The 15,889-nt window shown below is 43.0% G+C and overlaps 1 protein-coding gene across 1 annotated transcript; it reads left to right on the forward strand.

Annotated features, from left to right (window-relative positions):
• Nucleotides 1-1,257: 1,257 nt before the first annotated feature.
• On the forward strand, nucleotides 1,258-10,895 carry TMEM194B (transmembrane protein 194B; the record flags this gene model as incomplete). Its single annotated transcript, XM_008938027.1, has 8 exons — nucleotides 1,258-1,373; nucleotides 2,949-3,177; nucleotides 3,341-3,413; nucleotides 4,403-4,496; nucleotides 5,205-5,319; nucleotides 5,687-5,912; nucleotides 8,122-8,298; nucleotides 10,670-10,895. Coding segments are annotated over 8 exons (1,256 nt in total), but the record flags the coding sequence as incomplete, so codon positions are not given.
• Nucleotides 10,896-15,889: the final 4,994 nt, after the last annotated feature.

A 15,889-nucleotide genomic window follows, 5' to 3' on the forward strand; every position in this document is an offset into this window, starting at 1 on the left:
GGCCGAAGGGTTGTGCTCCCTCCTGATGGGTTTGCCATAGATGAAAATTAATCCCATGCTTAATTTTTCCCAATAAAAATGCCCAAATTTTAAGTTTAAACCAGTTTACTTTAGTAGGATTATCTGTGGACGCCTTAATTGTGGAATGATGTAATAAACTTATGTAAGAACATCCACACAGGTATTTTTCATTGGCTTAATTAAATTGTTTAAAAAATAATTTAGTCTAAGTTGAGCTTTCTTACAGAGACAGGGCAGGTTTTTACTTGCAAGCAGTATCTCCTTGTCCAGATCGAGACTGTTTTGCTCGTATTCATTTTGCTGTTCTGAGTGTTTGACAAGTGTTTTAGCAGTTATTACTGAGCTTGGCTTAGACCTACATTTTCTATTCAGTGAGCCAGATTATTCCCTCTGTTCAGATCTGTAATTATTTCCCTTATTCTTCTCTTTAATTATGTTCTTGGAACGCTGCAGTAATGCACTGTAGGGTATATTTTGCACATGTATATAGATTGGAGTGTATGTTATTCCTCAGAGTTTGCTCCATGAATCTTTTAGGTGCATTTCTGCCCAAAAGTGCAATCAAATTCTGAAGGGCTCAGTAACGTTCCAGTGGAGTTAGACCGATTAGCATCCCTAATTAAATGACTTAGGGCGAGCTATCAGTGTAGTTGCCTTATTACGTGTCATGGCTGGATTATGTCAGGCAAATCTATTGGAAAAAGAAGAGTTGTGGTTTTTAGCAGGAGAAGTGCTTCTGAGGGAGAGGGGTATGATGTCTGCCATCAGCAGCCGTGTCATGTGCTAAATGAGTATTTTAGTACAGGAGGCTGTTTACCTGCTCAGACTCCCACGGCTGCACTCACCATTGGTGTGAGCATCGGTTCCAGTGGAGCTACACCCACTCATGCCAGCAGTGAATTTGGCCCAGAGGCCCTATTCCAGTGCCATCAAAACACTGATGCCAAAGCCAAGATTTTACAGATTGCATTTTAAAAAAAAATCACCCTAGATTACTTCTTTCTTTTTCCCCAAAGGTGTTGCAGTTTACTCTGAAGCCTAAAACTTGACTAGAAATCTACTTTGAATTTTCATCTGAATCATATTGAACATGCTACTCCACAGCATAGTTTTTAACTTTATCTGCAAATTGCTTGTGATTCCCTCAGCATATACAACAATGGATGAAAATCATACAGTTATATTTGATATTGCTTAAAATGAAAATTAACTTTTCTGCCTCCCCTTCTCCCCCAGGTAGAAACTGCAGCTTTTTACAGGAAATGGATGTCATCCAGAAACAGCATGAAAAGTGTTACTGCTACGTGCAAAACAGAACCATCCACTTACAGTACATTTGGTCGACTATTCAGGTAAGAGGCTGTTTTGGGGAGGGTTCACCTAGGCAATACCTGTCCCGTGGACTTTGGCCAGCAAGCTGTACAATTGCTTAGCAAGATCCAAGTCGTATCTCTGTGTAATTAGTTTGAGCAGTTTTAGGTAGGACCACAATAAAAACGTGGCATTGTGATCCTCTGCTTCCGATGCAGCAAGATTTGGTCTCTCTTTAGGAGAAGGATGTCAGCCATGCTTATGGAATGATGCCACACTAACTTAGTGTTGTGTATTAATTTGTTGCAGACTTTTTCTACTGAGGGACCGCTGTAAACCTCTGCAACAACTGTTCTTGCTTGTCACCAAACGCCTTTATAAAACTTCTAAATTTAAGGATAAGATGCAGTTCTGTGACTCACTTGCTGTAGCACACCAGGCCACAGTACAGGAACCAGAGGTGTGTTAGATCATGACTAATAAAAAAACCAGAAGTAGCAGTGCATTTCTGTTTCTCTGAGTAACAGAGGGTCACCTTACAAGAAACATGTTTAGAGATTAGCTCGAAACAATATACAAATCTCTTTAACAGTGGAAGCAATAATATCTACAGGAACAAGTGGACTATCTGTGTGGTGCCTTGTTTATCCTGGGAAGTATGTCTCTGGAGAAGGGAAGGAAACGGTTTCACTTCATCTCTGTTGGAGGAATTTGCTCTCAGACGGAAGTGGAACATCTCTTTGTTCCCAGGGCGATTTTCCTCAGGAACATGATGTTTTTGTGAATAGTAGCAGACTTCAGGTGGTAAAACCCTCCAGCAGTCCCACAAGCTTTCCTAGAATAAATGCTCCAAAGCGGGAAGTCTGTGTTTTTCCCCACAACAAGTTGCTTGCTGACGTGATGTCTCTTATCCCAGGAGAAGCCTGTTTTATTACCTCTTGCATCACTTTTTTGTAGATGGCTCTTTGTTGTCTCATAGGCCCTGATGAAGAGTTCACAATGAATCACAGTCTTCAGGAAGATCATCTCATCTCAGGAGATCAACAAGATCTTTTACCAGTTTGGTGGGGGAGGGTGCTAGGAACTAGCAAGAAACCCTAAAATACCCAGGAGGAACATCCTTCCTTATATTTAAATTTCTGGTTATGATACCTTTAATTTTCCTTATCCCTCCTCTGTCCCTAACTTGAAGATTTTATTTTTCACTACTACAGTTAGCAAGTCTAATTTCTTATGGGTCAGAATGGGAAAATTTATGAGCATCCACAGAAGAAACTCCATTCAGTCAAATACTGATGGTTTTGTTAGAAGTTTGTGTGGGCAAGTGTCGTGGTAAAACCAAACCCAGTGAGCTCTTGGATGGATTGAGGCTCCTCCATAGAACTTTGCTGATGGCAAATTCTCTGAATCCCCTTGTAAGGCCTCAAGAATTAATTTTTGCTGTAATATTAATAACCAGTATTAAACAACTAAGAACTGTACTAGTATTTTATTATTGAGCTTTCTATACTGGTTGTCGTTACCACATGTATGCCTTATGTGCTATATAGTTCAGAAAACCAAAACCCCCAGTGATTCTGAGCTACTTCTCTGTGTATTCTGTTGTTTATTTTTAGGTAAAAGTTAACAGCAGAGAAATTTTCAGGTTTGAGCCCATTTCCCAGAAAAGCCACTGTCGCAATTCAGAAACTGTTTTTGAGTTTGCTGCATGTGCTGTTCAGATCTTCTGGAAACCAGAGACATCTAGAGAAACTTTCTTAAGTGTAAAACAATATGGAGAGGATGTTTGTTTCAAAATAGAGCCCTTCAAAACAGAACTGTACACTGTGAGCGTGGAACGAGAAAGTAAGTGAAGAAGCTTTCAGTTCAGATGGGTACTGCTGGTGTTACTGAGTGTTGCATCTCTGCATCTCTTCTGTAGAAGCTTGGCACTTTCCTGTTGATATTTTATATAATCAGCATTTCAGGTTGAATTAGTCTAAAGTCCATTTCTATCTTCTTTCCCCAGTGCTAGATGGAAAGCTCTTGTTTTTCTTTGTAGCTGGAATTTTTCTGTTCCATTTTGCAAACACCCTGAGCAGGTGAGTACTAGCTGCTCATCTTTGACCTTTCCCAAAGCCTGTACATCTTCAGCCTGTTTTCTTAGCTGAAGAGGTGGTTCTCTGGCAAAGTGAAATAAGGAAACTGAACATACAGTTAAAAGGTCTTTGTACCATTTGGACAGCTGGTGACATATTGTGAGTGCTGGTCTCCGTTAAACCACTTGGCTGTGTTAGGGTTCTGCTAGCCAAGCTTGCTGCACTGTGCAACACCAAGAGAATCCTTAGTAAGCATCTGGATTCAGAAAAGTTCTCCCCTTTGTAGGCCAGTGAGGTCAGATGACTGCTAAATAATGCTGCGTGTGTTACAAATGATGACTTCCTACAGTGAGGAATGCTTAGGATGAGGTCACCTGGGACCTTCTGCCTCCACCTTTTAGCCAACCATTCCCCGTTGTTCTTTTGATGCATGTTTTGCATAGCACATAAGGAGGATACTTATTACAGCAAACAGTGTCCCGTGACTTCAAAGCAAAATGAGTCACAAATTGTCAGGAGGCACCTCTAAAACAAGGAGAGCAGCAATGGCTTTCATAGAGTTAACTCTGAATGCAAAAGTCAGACTTCATAAATGCTAAGGTTAGAAAAAAGCTTGTGGGCTTGTGGAGGTATTTTACACTTTAAATTAAAAAAAAAAACTTCTCTTGCAGTCCAGAGTCATATTGGTACATAGAAGAAAATGAAATTACTAGAAACTGGAAGGTCAGTGAAATGAGAAATAGTGTGAGCTTTAAAAAAATCCCACACAATCCCCTGGCCTGTAACAACTCCAGTGACCTGAAGTATCTGGTGGGAATTTCTCCTTACATGGATTTAATATCTAAACTGGGCCTGTTAACCGTGTAGCTACGGCTGCAGCTTACAGCTGTGCTAATTCTTACTGAAGATCACTGCTGTTTTTACAAATATTGGCACCTTATAACCAGTTACAAATTATTATTCTCACTTTATTCTCTTTCATTCTCTTACAGGAGTACCAAGTTCTTTTACCTTTCTGGAGTAATACTGGGCGTTCTTGCTCTGCTAGTCTTTGTCCTGTTGACACTTAAAAGGTTTATTCCAAGGGTAAATCTACATTTATAAAACAAAATAATAATAGTCATCAACATCAGAATATAGGAAGTGAGGAATACAGGGCTGGGTTCTGAGCTGGCCCTGTTTTTGTGGCCAGGTAACTGCTCTGAAATGACTGCAGGATGGCTCCTGTCGAGTAAATACACTGGGGCAGAACCAAGTTCTGGTTAGCTTGCTCCCAGATTTAAACTAAATAGATTGTTGACGTACAAGAAGAGTTTATTCTGAAACAAATTATGTTTATTGGGCTGAAGCTCACCTTTGATTCTATGAATCCATCTAAATCAAAATGCAGTTTTAGTGGCAATGGGGACAGGTTCTCTGTTCACCAGAGACAATTCATTGCAAGGCAGATGTGAATCTTTCCTTTAATTTTACAAAGTCTGTGCATCCCCACGATGTTGCTGAGATATTAAATGGGAATACACTGCAATGGGCTTGCACTGGGACACGATGCACAAATACAGGGATGCAATTGCTCCACTTAGAATTGATATTGTTTAGTTGTAGTGTGCAGAGCACTGTACAGTGGAAGCCATAACACAGTTCATAAGCCCTGTACATCTACCAAACACCACATCTGGTTTTGCCTCTGAGGTCCCTTGCACACCGTGGTCCTGATTCTGACTTGAAGGGTTTGTTTGTTTGTTTATTATTTTCTAAAAAAATTTTCTTAAAGGTTTGTTTATTAATTTCCAGCACAGTACCTTCTGGATCTTAATGACTGGTTGCTGGATGTCCTCTCTCTATTTTATTTACTGCTTCAAAGAGAATATGCAGTGGTTGTGGTCTGAACACAGAAACTACTTGTTGGGTAAGAAAATTATCAAAAAATGTGCTGTAGATTTTGAGTTAATTTAGTGGTTATATGAACACCTGCCCATAAAGAACAAAATGAAGTGACTCATTCATGGAGTACTTTTTTTTCCTAAGCCACAGATGTTGGAGTATTTCAAAGGTTCTGTATTAACTCAAATGAACGTTTACTCACGTTGTGTCATTAAGTGAGGAGTTTGATATAGTGGGCCAGTAGCAGTTTTAAGAGAGATTTTTCCTTGTTTGCCATTACATACTTTCCCTGTAACAGCAGTTACAGCAGTTCCACATGTTGAGAACCAAACTCATAACGTTTGTAGGGGTAGTTTGCATCTCCTGCATGTCCTTCTTTTCTGTTCCTGCAGGGTATTTTCTGGCTGTTGGAACTGCCAGCTTTGCCATCTGCCACCAGCTTGGACCGCTGACCAACGAACTGAGCATAACCTTGTTCACCTGGGCGATACAGTTAACAGCCTTTGCCTTCATCTACTGGGGTGTCACCATACCTGAGGTGGCATATGCAGTGATAGCAGCCAGCCTCTGTTCCAAAGGCCTGTGCTACCCCCTCGGTGCTGCCTGTCACGTAGGCAGGTCTGTGTGGATGTGGGCTGTCCCTGCATCGACAGGAAATACCAGAGCCTGATGATGAAAAAACCCCTTGCGCTGCAATAATGATCTACTAGTTTCTAGTACAGTTCATGTTTTTACCAATTTTGCAGGTTTAAAGCCCTGAGACACAGGAATCGGTTTTCATTTGGCAGTTTTAAGCACAAATTTTGGAGAACAGAGAAATGTGACTGTGCTCTTGAGTACCAGTGTAGCACCTAGTGTGCAGCCTGTGGTAACCCAAACGCTTCTGTTTGGGTGATTGGTCAGACTGCAGCAATACTGCCTTGGTTTCACCTGTAGTGAGGGAATCTGCAGGTAACTCGTGCTGAATCTTATGGGTGTACTGAACGGCGTACTGTCACCCAGGCAGCTGATGTTAAAAAGTGACAGTCCTTGGAGGTTAGACAGCGTAGAGTTCAGAGACTAAAACCCCATGTCCACAAAAATCAGTGGTTTCCACTGATTTTACTTCCCCAAGGTTATTGTCATGGATGTACACGTCTGCCTTCAGTTGATGGAAACGATCTGTTATCTCTGTGGAGACGTTCCCCCATTTTTCCAGAGCCCCATTCCAGAGTCCCAAGGGAACCACTTGAAATGTGTAGACCTTAGTTTGCTAACTATTGTCACATGGAACATGGGAACAACATGTTTGCTCATCCTTGAATTTGAAGCATATTTTATCACAAATTAAGATTCTAAAAAATGTCCTGCCAATTCATATGGCCTTTTTTTACCCTCAGTGATGGCATCCAGATTAAGAGTCTTTAGTGCAGACTGTTCTGTAGCTCTGGACTTCTGCTGAGCCTTGGAGAACCAGCTAGAAGCAAAGGCTAGAATCAGCACAACCAAAAGAATAAAAACCAAATAATGTCTTCTTTATTCTTTTACACGTCGTTTAGTTTTGAAGAACATATTGCTTTCCTCTTGTGCTCTTTTTAGATGTTGAAGTGTGGACTGAGCTGACGCTTTTTTATTTTAGGTCAAACTTATAATTTGTGGAAGACCAATTTTTGCCTGCAGCTGAGAACAAGCAGCTGCTTCAAAAGCCAACATAGAGATCAATACTTGCCTGATGTAAGCAGGTTCAGCTCGCTCTGAACTCAGGAAGATTTGGCCATGACTTCACAGAAGTCAGAACATACCTGTTTTACCCTGAAACACTGGTTTGTTCTCCATGTGGACCTCTTCTTGTTTTTCATTAACTGATGCTTCTATAAAGCCCCATAGCACTGAAATACGGCTCTGTGAACCTCTCTTAGGAGAATGCTAAAGCAGTGGTTTTTTTCCTGTTTCAAAACACTAAGCAGCAGCACCAAACTGTGAGGCCGTGATGCCAGATACACAGTTCAGAGCAGCAGATGTATCAAAATGACTTGAGAACCTTGTGTTACTTGTTGTTGGGATCAGTACTGGTTCCACTGAGCCAGCAAGACCTTCACCTTTTAACCTGACAAAGGGCTACAGCTCACTCTTGCTTTACACGGAAATAAGGAGGAAAGCTGAACACTGCTGGTTGGAGCAGGTGTTTTTATACAGAGCTGAAAGTTTTATGGGCATCCAGCCCTTGCTTATCTTAACTCATCACAACATTTAAATTGAAAGCAGTCGACAGAAGGGAACAGAACATGGCACACTTTCTAATTGATACCTAATTATATTATACATTGCTATGCAGCAGCTAAAAAAACATCAGATTGTAAACATCTTGGCCTCAGACTACTCAGTTTTGTAATTTACAGCAAGATTTAAGAGAAGTGATCTAGTAAACAACATGAACAACTTGTAACAGAGCATTGCTTATCTCCTAAGTTACATATGCAGACTGGGTTTTGATTCAGCCCATGTCTCTGCACAGACACACTTTGCATATTGCACCTAAAAATGCTCAGCCATCTATTTAATTCTGTGAGATTTTAGGCCATGCATACACAGTAAGGACCTCATTCAAAGCTCATTTGAAGCTCATTAGATACCACACTCTGGAATTCTACAACTTAAGGCCTAAGGTAAACAGACTAGCAAATGTGAGGCACCTTGTCCTGAAATTTTAATGCAAGAATGTACCTCGTCCCCTGAAAGGCATAAAAGTGATTAGTGCATGTTAGCAGCAAGTAGTAGAGAAAAAGGGACAGGTGATAATTATGTGCCAGAACACTTTAGAAATACTAATGTTTTCATTTCATTCTAGAAAAATTAAGAATCACTTCAAATCAAAAAAGCTAGTGTTTAAATTCCTTACTGAAGAGGAGTACCGAGAACAGGGCGAAACAGAAACTCTGAGAGCTCTGGAGGAGCTGCGCTCGTTCTGCAGGAGCCCCGACTTCCCCTCCTGGGTAGCTGTAACCAAGCTCCAGTCCCCTCACAGGTAAGAAAACCTGGCTTCTCTAGATCAGGAACCACTCTGTGGAGATGCTGTAACACAGCAAACCCAAATCCTGCTTCAGGCACTGTTCCAGGTGTGTTTATCTTGCATGCAGCCAGATGGGTGGGTAGGTTTATCTTCCTAAGTAATCCTGCTAAAGAGCCACGTCTCTCAGGGATATTACTTGCTGGTGGTGTCAAGCTCCCTCTTTGTTCCTCCTTGGACATAAATTATCTGAGAGTTTGCAGAGGTTCACAGCTAATCCATGGTAATGGCAGCTTTCCTTAAAACATACACACTTCCTACGGTGCCTCTGTAGGTTCCTACATGGTGACCCAGGTGGCCCTCTAACCAGTGAAATGCCCCTTTCTGGAGTGTCTAGAGCAGTACATTTTTGCATTGTGTAAAACTGGGGCAGGCTGAAGATACATGCTCAAATACTACCTCTATTAAGATCTACAACTGCAAACTTGCACAGCTGAGGAATCCTATTGTATGAAGTATCAACCAATATCGAAGCATACAGAGGAAGAAATCAATGCCTGCACCTACAAAGTACAACGGGTAGAAAAGCTACTCCAGATATTGCTTAAGAGAGAAATCTAAGACAAATATGGGTTGGGAAAGGTCAGGTAAGTGCAGCCAGGAAACCTTGCAGAATATAAAATGAATCTTAAGAGCAGTGTATTTCTGTCAAAAGCAAAACTTCAGGGTATCAGAAGCAGAGTTTCATGTACTTGACAGCCACAAAGACTTGGCCCTTGCCACAGAACAAAGTATCACAGTTTCAAAAGAGCTCCAGTCAGCTCATAATTTCATCAGTAAAATCAAAACTAGTTTTAGAACCCTCATCTTCCTTGGATGGGCACACAGACAGCCCCTCTAGCAGAGTTTATAAATTTACTGTTAAACCATCTTATTTTCTGAGTTACTTGCATTCTGTAGCATGATTGAAAGATAAAAAAATGAAAACTCTGCAGTATTGCAAAACGAAATACTGCCAAATGCACAAAAAAAACAACTGAGACAAGCATTTTCTACCCATTGCTTAGTTAATACAGTTTTTAAAAGCCAGTCACTGTATAAAATAAAAAATAAAAAGGAGAACCAACAGAAGCCTGATTAGAAGTTGACCCCTTCAAGCTTCCATTAAGCATCAGAAGATAGTTCAGCTTAAGGCAAACCTGTAAAAGGCAGCCAGCCCAGCTCTGCTCTCCATTTAGACGAACAGTGCTTCCAAGAGCGAGGTGACAACATTCCTCGTACAGAAATGTGAAGTCTAAGATGTAAATTATTGATCAGTTTACCAGAACTCCAGAATGTAGCTGCATTTCCTTTTCCTTACAGTCCTCTGATGCTGTCGACACTTAGCCAGGTGTCAGAGCTGCCGTCTGTTTGCACACGCTTGCCAGAAACCTCAGCTCCATTCTCTCTCTTCAGTGTAGCTGCCCACTGAAAGTAAGATTGGTGGCAAATTGGAATGTAGGGGCACTGCTAAGTCCATGCTTTGTCCTGCCAGACCTCCAGTCTGGCATTTAGTTGGAGCAACTGCAGAATTCCCAGTGTGCAGCTCCAGGTTCACCAGAAGCAGGAATTCTTTGGCAAGACTTCAGCTCAGCTTGCCCAGAGCATGCATACAGCACAGAAACAAGGTGACAGCACAGCAGTGTAGGGATGTGAAGGTCTCACCAGCTGGTGCTACCAACAGGGCTCTGGGTTCTGTGACTGTGGGTCAAAGAACATGCTGCCCAGGGACACGGTTGAGTCACCACCCCTGGATGTGTTGGAGAGCCGTGTAGATGGGGTGCCTGGGGATGTGGCTTAGAGGTGGACTTGGCAGAGTACGGTAGAGTAGGGTTAATTGTTGGACTCTCATTACTCAAAAGGCCTTTTCCAGCCAAAGGGATTCTATGATTCCTGGTCACTGGCAAGATCAGCTTACCTGAATTCTTACAGCCTTTGCCTCAAATATGCTACAGGCTCAATTTATTTTTAGAGGCTGAAGTCCCATCTATCCAACTGTACAAATGCTTACTCTGGATTACCCCATGAGTACTGACAAGATGTGAAAATGAAGTTAGATCTTCTTGCTTAGTCACAAGACCTTGCAGATGGCCTCCAGAAGAGCAGAAGTTACTTTTATAGAAAAGACTGAAAAGATGAGGCAGGAGAACAAGCCGTCAGGGCTGTTGCCATTCGTTGTGGTTCTCTGTCGTGCGGGACTCCCTGGCTCATGCTACAGCCTCCCCTCATCTGCGCTGCCTGCAGGCACGTCCTGACAGCACCCCCCCGCCTCACTGCCAATACCCCCTGCATTTACTGGACTTTTTTTTCATTTTTCAACCGATGACTTCTCCCTTCAAAAACCTGGCAGGTTTGCAGGCTTTGTCCTGGGATCCCCCCACACCTCACCTGCAGAGGCCAAGGCGCATGACGAGGAGTACGGCATCGGGAGCTCCTTCCTGGAAGAGCAGCTCTTCGAGACAAGGGCAAGGTCTGAGCAAGATGATGCAGCCAGTTCCGTCCATGAAGGAGATGAGGAGGATGGAGATGAAATACATAATCAAATTGCATTTCCATATGCTACCGAGTTGCTCTGAACTTCGGGAAATAACCAAAAAAAAGGAGAGGGGAAACACATTTGTCCTGGAAAGGAAGGCTACAGACTGAGAACTTAGGTCTGGTGATTTGTGGTTGCTGGTGGACAAACAAGGACTTTGGAAAAACATATTTCCTCTATGACTGATGTTGCCTGATGAGAGCAACAGAAGGACACCACAGGGGCTGTTCAAGTGAAGAGGATTCTCATGCTGTTACTACTTCAGCTGGGGAATTCAACGTTGCTTATTTCCAAAGCAAGTACTGGCAGCAGCCTGTCCCACCAGGACGCCTTGCTTTTCCAAGGATAACTACCTCTAGAAAACAGAGACTGTGGTTTGGCCCTTTTCACTGTCAAGTCCTCTGTGCTGAGCACTAGGAGGAGAATTAATACTCCACTTTTACTGAGTACTGTATGTGTCAACAATTTTAATAATGCTGTTAGCGTGCCGATAAACTGTTTATACTGTTTGTGAGACTTTTCAGTACTAAAGATCAATAGGAAGCTTACACAGTTGAAGGAGGTTTGTTTGCTCTTCTGGCCAGGCTTGCTGTCTGTTAGCTTCAGTTTGCCTCTTCACATTTGTTGTAAGCTCCTCTTACCATTCAGATCCCTGCCCAGCTTTTCACCCGTGGCTGGTGTTGTCTGTTCTTGGTCTCTGCTGTAGCTATGCTGCACTTTCTTTCCATGCCTTTGTTTCTTCACATATTTTTCTTTCCTCTTCTGCACATCCCTCTGCGGAACCTTTCCTCAGCCCTCTGCTTCTCCACCTCTGACAAATGCAGCTGATTTAGGAGAGGATTTCCATCCTTAATTGTATTTTTGCTATTGCTTTCAGTTTCACTGTCACCTTACCTCAGAGGGGTCCTGCTGTCCATTCCAGGCATTCCAGGCCTCTCAACGGCCCAGAAAAGACAGCAAAGGCTGAGGCTGTTCCAGCTGCTTGGAGGAGCTGCTCTCAGCAGAGCCAGAGTGATGCAGTAGCCGTGTCACTGGGAATACAGATCCCCACGTGCAGCTCCCCTCTCCCCAGGGTACTCAGCAGTTAGCTCGTGCAGTAAAATGTGGGAAGTAATTCCTGGCAAAACAAGGAGGGAGGGATACCTGGGTCCTACCTCCCCTTCTTCAGCCCTCTTTGGGACTTAGCACAGGGTGTATGTGGGGAGGGAGAGAAATTTAGACAGTCAGATGTCTTTCAGTTTACGTATTACACAGTCCTAGCCTAGGGAGTAGTCACGTCCCTTCAGTTCCCCCACCTGCAGAGGTCACTTCCTTCTTTTCTTCTTTAGGCTATCCCTATATTCTCACCTTGCTGTTTACTGTCTTCCAAACTGCAGAAAACAAGACTATTAATTCTGTCACTGTCTGATCTTAAAACCCACCAGGAATTGCCAGTGGTGGGCAGCAGTTTGCTCTCCAGAAGGGCATGTCAGACCAGGATGCAGTTGCTGTAAAAAAGGGCAGTCTTTTCTTTGCAGCATGCCTAGGGGTGCAGCACGCCTTCCGTGGTGGCTGCACAGGGCAGCTGGTGTTGAATGTCGTGTGCTCAAGCAGCTGATCCAAACTACACTCACTGTTGAGTACACAACATTCAAAGACAGAGCAAGAGAATTCTGTTCAGGAAGGCCACTAGCAGTTTAGACTCACCTCCAAGAGAGACTGCTGCTACCAAAATCACAGTGAAATTGCCACCCCCGCTTTGGGAATCAGGCTTGGCCTCGGGAGGTTCTGCCACTAGCAGAAGCTGTTGTGAAAACAGAGGAAAGTCTCTCTATCTTCGGTGGTTTGGGAGAAGGATGGAAACTCCCCCCTGAACAGTGCTCTTAGAACACTAAAGAGTTATTTTACCTTTGCCTGTGTCACCATCATGAAAATAAAGTACTTAACGTTTTTACAGTTAAGTCAAAAAAAGGATGCTTGATAAGATTTTTTGCATGTTCTAAAGTACGGAGTTTTTTTTCAGTGTACTTTGTAGCTGGCTAAGAACTCCCATCCACCTGATTTGAGGCCAAGGGGGAGAATCAGGTTTGACCTAGCTTACACCCACATTTTTAATGGATTTCCTCTCTTTGAGGTAATGATGATTGTCCTTCCATAGGTACATAATCTATATTCATATGCAATGATCCAGATAATACATTGAGATAAGATATTGCTCCAGCAATATGTTAAACAAATGAAAAAGCCCCTCTCAAAACCAGCAATTACATTTTTTAGACACTGTCCTGTTTTCTAAATTATTTAGGACAATATCAGGTACACCTACTCCAACCAGGGGGAAACAAAATTGGCAGGGGAGATCAACTCACATTTTATGTAGTTGTGCAGTCCATCACTTGCCAGAGATAGGTAAATACTACCCAGAGTAGAGCAGGAAACATAAGTACAGCCAAGACAGAGGTGCAGCAACACAGGAGAAGGATGATGACTGCTTTAGTGGATAGCTGGTACTGACCTTAAAAATCTTCCCAAGCCTGTTCCGACATGGGAAGCGTTTCATAAATGAAACCCACCAAGAGCAGATGCTGTCATGTGAGCCCCTTGCCAGCAGCGAGTTTACTCACACGGTGCTCCTGTCGTAGATGGAGACTACAAAGATTGAGTGAAGCACAATTGTTAAGTACTGTCCAGTGTTCAGCCAGAAAATCTGGGAACAGAATCTAGGTGTTAATCCATTGCCTTAACAGTTATAAAAGCCTTTCTTCCTCAATGAAGAATGAGTTACAGTGTTTTTTTAAAAAGATAACTTCACAATTGTTTTGTATTCAGGGTACAGCATACTCGATATACTGTCTTGTACTTTCAGGACTTTTTAAAATAAAATATTTTTCAACTACGTGTGTGTTCTCCCTTATGCATTTTCTCTCTTCAGGTCAGCAGGATGCAGGACAGGGAGGGGCCAAGCAAACCTGGTGTGTTCGCATCCTGAGGTTTCCTCCCTTGCTGCAGATTTAGGAAACAGTAACTGTGCACTAGGTGAGCCTGCTCCAAAGCAGAGCCCTGTACAGGACAGGTGCTCTGGTTGTTAAAAGTGGAAATGGGGAGGATTTCCATACGAGCTGATGTGACCCACACTGAGCAGCCTCCACCTCAAAACTGCAAGGTGGCAGCTGTGGTCCAGCTCTGCCTCCCACTCATGGCTCCTGCACACCTCCTACCACCCTGTTCATGACACAGGGGTCTGCATCCCTGCACCCCACAGAGGGGAGTCTGTGCCTACGGTTGGATTGTATCAAGAGACAGATTTTTAGCTCTGTGCAAGAGCAGCTCCCAGGCTCCAGGTTCACTGTCCTCCAGTGACTCTAACAAAAAGTCACTGTCACTGAACTGTTTTCAATTCAGGCGATTCTGTTCATGGCTGGCACTGTAATACGAGCAGATGTAAGAAAAGCTCAGATGGATACTATAAAATACATTATGGATATTTTATATTTCTTACCACAGATTTTACAGTTTCACAAATATCAAAACCCAGGTGTACATGTCCGTTTTGCAACATAGAATGACTATACAATTCCAAAAAGAGCAGGCATTTCAAACACACAATTCTGAAGTGTAAACACAGTGTACAAGCTCTTCAATCCAGGTGCTATGCAGTAGCAGCTGAGGTAACGCCGTACAGCATGAACTCAACTAATGGTTGGTCTGCCTCAAGATGATTTCTAGCATCCTTCTGTCCTGTCCCCTGTTCAGTCTCTAGTTCTCCCCCGAGTTATACAAACATACAATAAATACATTTCTGATTTTAAAGGACACTTAAGACAAGTCATGAGGATTTATGTGAGTACAGTACATTTAAGTTCAAGTGCAAAAAAAGTAACTAGTGGCTAGTCGTCGATGTTCCTTTTTGTCCTCTATGGTGTTGGTCCCAGGCACCACCAGAAGATGGGTGGTTCTACAAGCCCAGCTAAAGCGCAGCTGCGGGGCACCCCTTCAGCCAAGCTGGGTGTCCAGGCAGGTAGAACTGCTCACCCCCTTCCCCTGCTTCGCTGCTGCCACCTCCCCCTGCCCCTGCCCGGGGCCTGGGCCCCGATGGCCGCACGGTCCCGACCCGGATCCTGCACCTCAGCAACACTCAGCCCTGGGGAGCCCCAGTGCTCGCCATCGCCCAGAACAAGCTGTTAACTTAAGCAAATGGGCCAAAAAAATACCCAAACTAAACCCCCAGGCTCCTCCCTGAGCCCAAGGACTTCCCTCCAGCAGCAGTTTTCACTGCACCAGCAAGTGAACTGGCTGCAGTTAATATTGAAAAGCAAACCAAAATGATCTAAAGTCTTCCAGTGTCTCGACATTGGGCAAAGCAATTTCCTAAATATACTGCAATTTAGTTACATTTGCTCCCTCCTGAGAATCACTCCATTTGACGCCTGTATCAGCAACTTTGCCCCTATAATTCTAACCAGTAAGATTTTTAGGCGATTCCTCCCTACCCCCACCTCTCCTAGGCACTTAAAGCTGTTTTCTTAATAAATAACCACAGTAACTACACTGCATTAAATAAATCATTGTATAGACGATGAAATAAAACCCCAAAATACAGCACGTCCACTGGAACTGAAATCAGTCTCATGCTGTGCAATCTTGACCAGAGACTCTTGTCTCAATACAACATCAAACCTAGAATTACCCAAACACACACAACCTCTGCCCAGCGGAAAGACTGCGAGTGCAGAGGTTAACTCCTTCAGAAGCCTTCCTTCAGCTATCTCATTTCACTAAAACACCAGTTCAAAATCTCTGCTTCGCAGAACTAAACCTTTATCTCAAACAAGATAACATCAACTTCAAAAACATATTCTTTGGATATATGTTTAATTTAATCCATGACCGTAAGAGGAAGATACGCTCCCTAGAGCTATTCTGCTCCTGAGAAATCTTTACAGACAATTTCATGCTGTTCCTATATTTATTTGATCTGATACTTTTCTAATAGACACTGCAGGGAAACTCAGATCCTCTCCCAGGAAGTCTTTTTATTTTGTCTTGGGAAGAAAT

This window comes from Merops nubicus, unplaced genomic scaffold (genome assembly GCF_000691845.1).
Source record: "Merops nubicus isolate BGI_N331 unplaced genomic scaffold, ASM69184v1 scaffold33663, whole genome shotgun sequence".
Lineage (NCBI taxonomy): Eukaryota > Metazoa > Chordata > Aves > Coraciiformes > Meropidae > Merops > Merops nubicus.